Consider the following 1,353-nt stretch of genomic DNA (forward strand, 5'->3'; position numbering starts at 1 on the left):
CTGCATTGGATTACCATGAAACTTTCTCACCTGTGGCTAAAATGGTTACAGTGAGAACATTTATCAGTATTGTTGCTTCCAAGGGCTGGCCTTTGTTTCAAATAGATGTTAACAATGTATTACTACAAGGTGATCTCACTACAGAAGTCTACATGGAACAACCTCTGGTATTTCACAAACAGGGGGAGTATAAAGTATGACGATTGTTGAAATCCCTATATGGTTTGAAACAAGCCTCGAGGCAATGGAACATTAAACTTACAAATGCTCTACTACAAGCTTGATAGTCTCAGAGCTCATATGATCATTCACTCTTCACCAAGAAAAGTGAGAAAAACATTGTGATCATCCTAATGTATGTGGATGATTTGTTGATAATTGGGAATTCTCATAGTATGATTGAAGAGGTCAAGCAGACTCTTTACCATAATTTCAGAGTAAAAGATTTGGGGTAGTTTAGATACTTTCTTGGGATAGAGGTCTTAAGGTCACAAGCAGGGATTGTAATGAACCAAAGGAAATATGCCATGGAGCTCATCTCAGAGACTGGTTTGAGTGGATTCAAGCCAGTTACAACTCTAATGGAACTCAATCATAAGTTGACAACTGTGGACTATGACAACCATGTTGGAAGCACAGGAGATAGAATACTAGAGGATGCTGGAAGCTATCAAAAATTGATAGGAAGATTGCTTTACTTAACCATCACAAGACCAGATATAAGTTTTGATGTGCAAGTGTTAAGTCAATTCATGCAGAATCCTAAGCAATCGCATATGGATGCAGCCTTGAGAGTGGTGAGATGTATCAAGGGATCTCCAGGATTGGGTATTTTACTAAAAAAGGGTGAGACATATAACCTGATAGTATTTTGCGACTCAGATTGGGCAGCTTGCCCTAATACTAGAAGGTCGACCACATGGTATATAGTTAAACTAGGGGATTCCTTGTTGTCCTGGAAATCCATGAAGCAAAAAACAATCAGCAGAAGCAGAATATCAAAGCATGGCAGCAACTATTGCATAAGCAGTATGGATGGTTGGATTGCTGGAGGAATTGGGCAACAATGTGATCAAACCTATACATCTACATTGTGATAGCAAAGCTGCTTTACAAATAGCAGTCAATCCCATATTTCATGAGAGAACCAAGCATATAGAAATTGGCTGTCATTTTATAAGGGAAAGGATCAAGACATAGCTCATTACCACTTGTGAGCACGTGATTTTTGTTTCGCGCGACAATCGCTCCAAAAGAAATAAAAAAAAATAACAATTGGTCCTGCTGTACAATTTTTGAATTTTTACATGGCACTTTGTTAATTATTTATGATTTTTGCCCATTTTATTTTTA

At 37.8% G+C, this 1,353-nt stretch overlaps 1 protein-coding gene across 1 annotated transcript; it reads left to right on the forward strand.

The window, feature by feature from the left end:
* The first annotated feature begins 527 nt into the window (after positions 1–527).
* LOC138878681 (uncharacterized mitochondrial protein AtMg00240-like) lies at positions 528–1,097 on the forward strand. Its single transcript, XM_070158368.1, has one exon. The coding sequence runs from the start codon at positions 528–530 to the stop codon at positions 1,095–1,097; it is 570 nt and encodes a 189-aa protein (XP_070014469.1).
* Positions 1,098–1,353: the final 256 nt, after the last annotated feature.

Source organism: Nicotiana sylvestris, chromosome 9 (assembly GCF_000393655.2).
Source record: "Nicotiana sylvestris chromosome 9, ASM39365v2, whole genome shotgun sequence".
Lineage (NCBI taxonomy): Eukaryota > Viridiplantae > Streptophyta > Magnoliopsida > Solanales > Solanaceae > Nicotiana > Nicotiana sylvestris.

Coding starts and splice junctions, on each gene's coding strand:
- LOC138878681 (XM_070158368.1), top strand. CDS start 528: ATGGAGCTCATCTCAGAGACTGGTTTGAGTGGATTCAAGCCAGTTACA.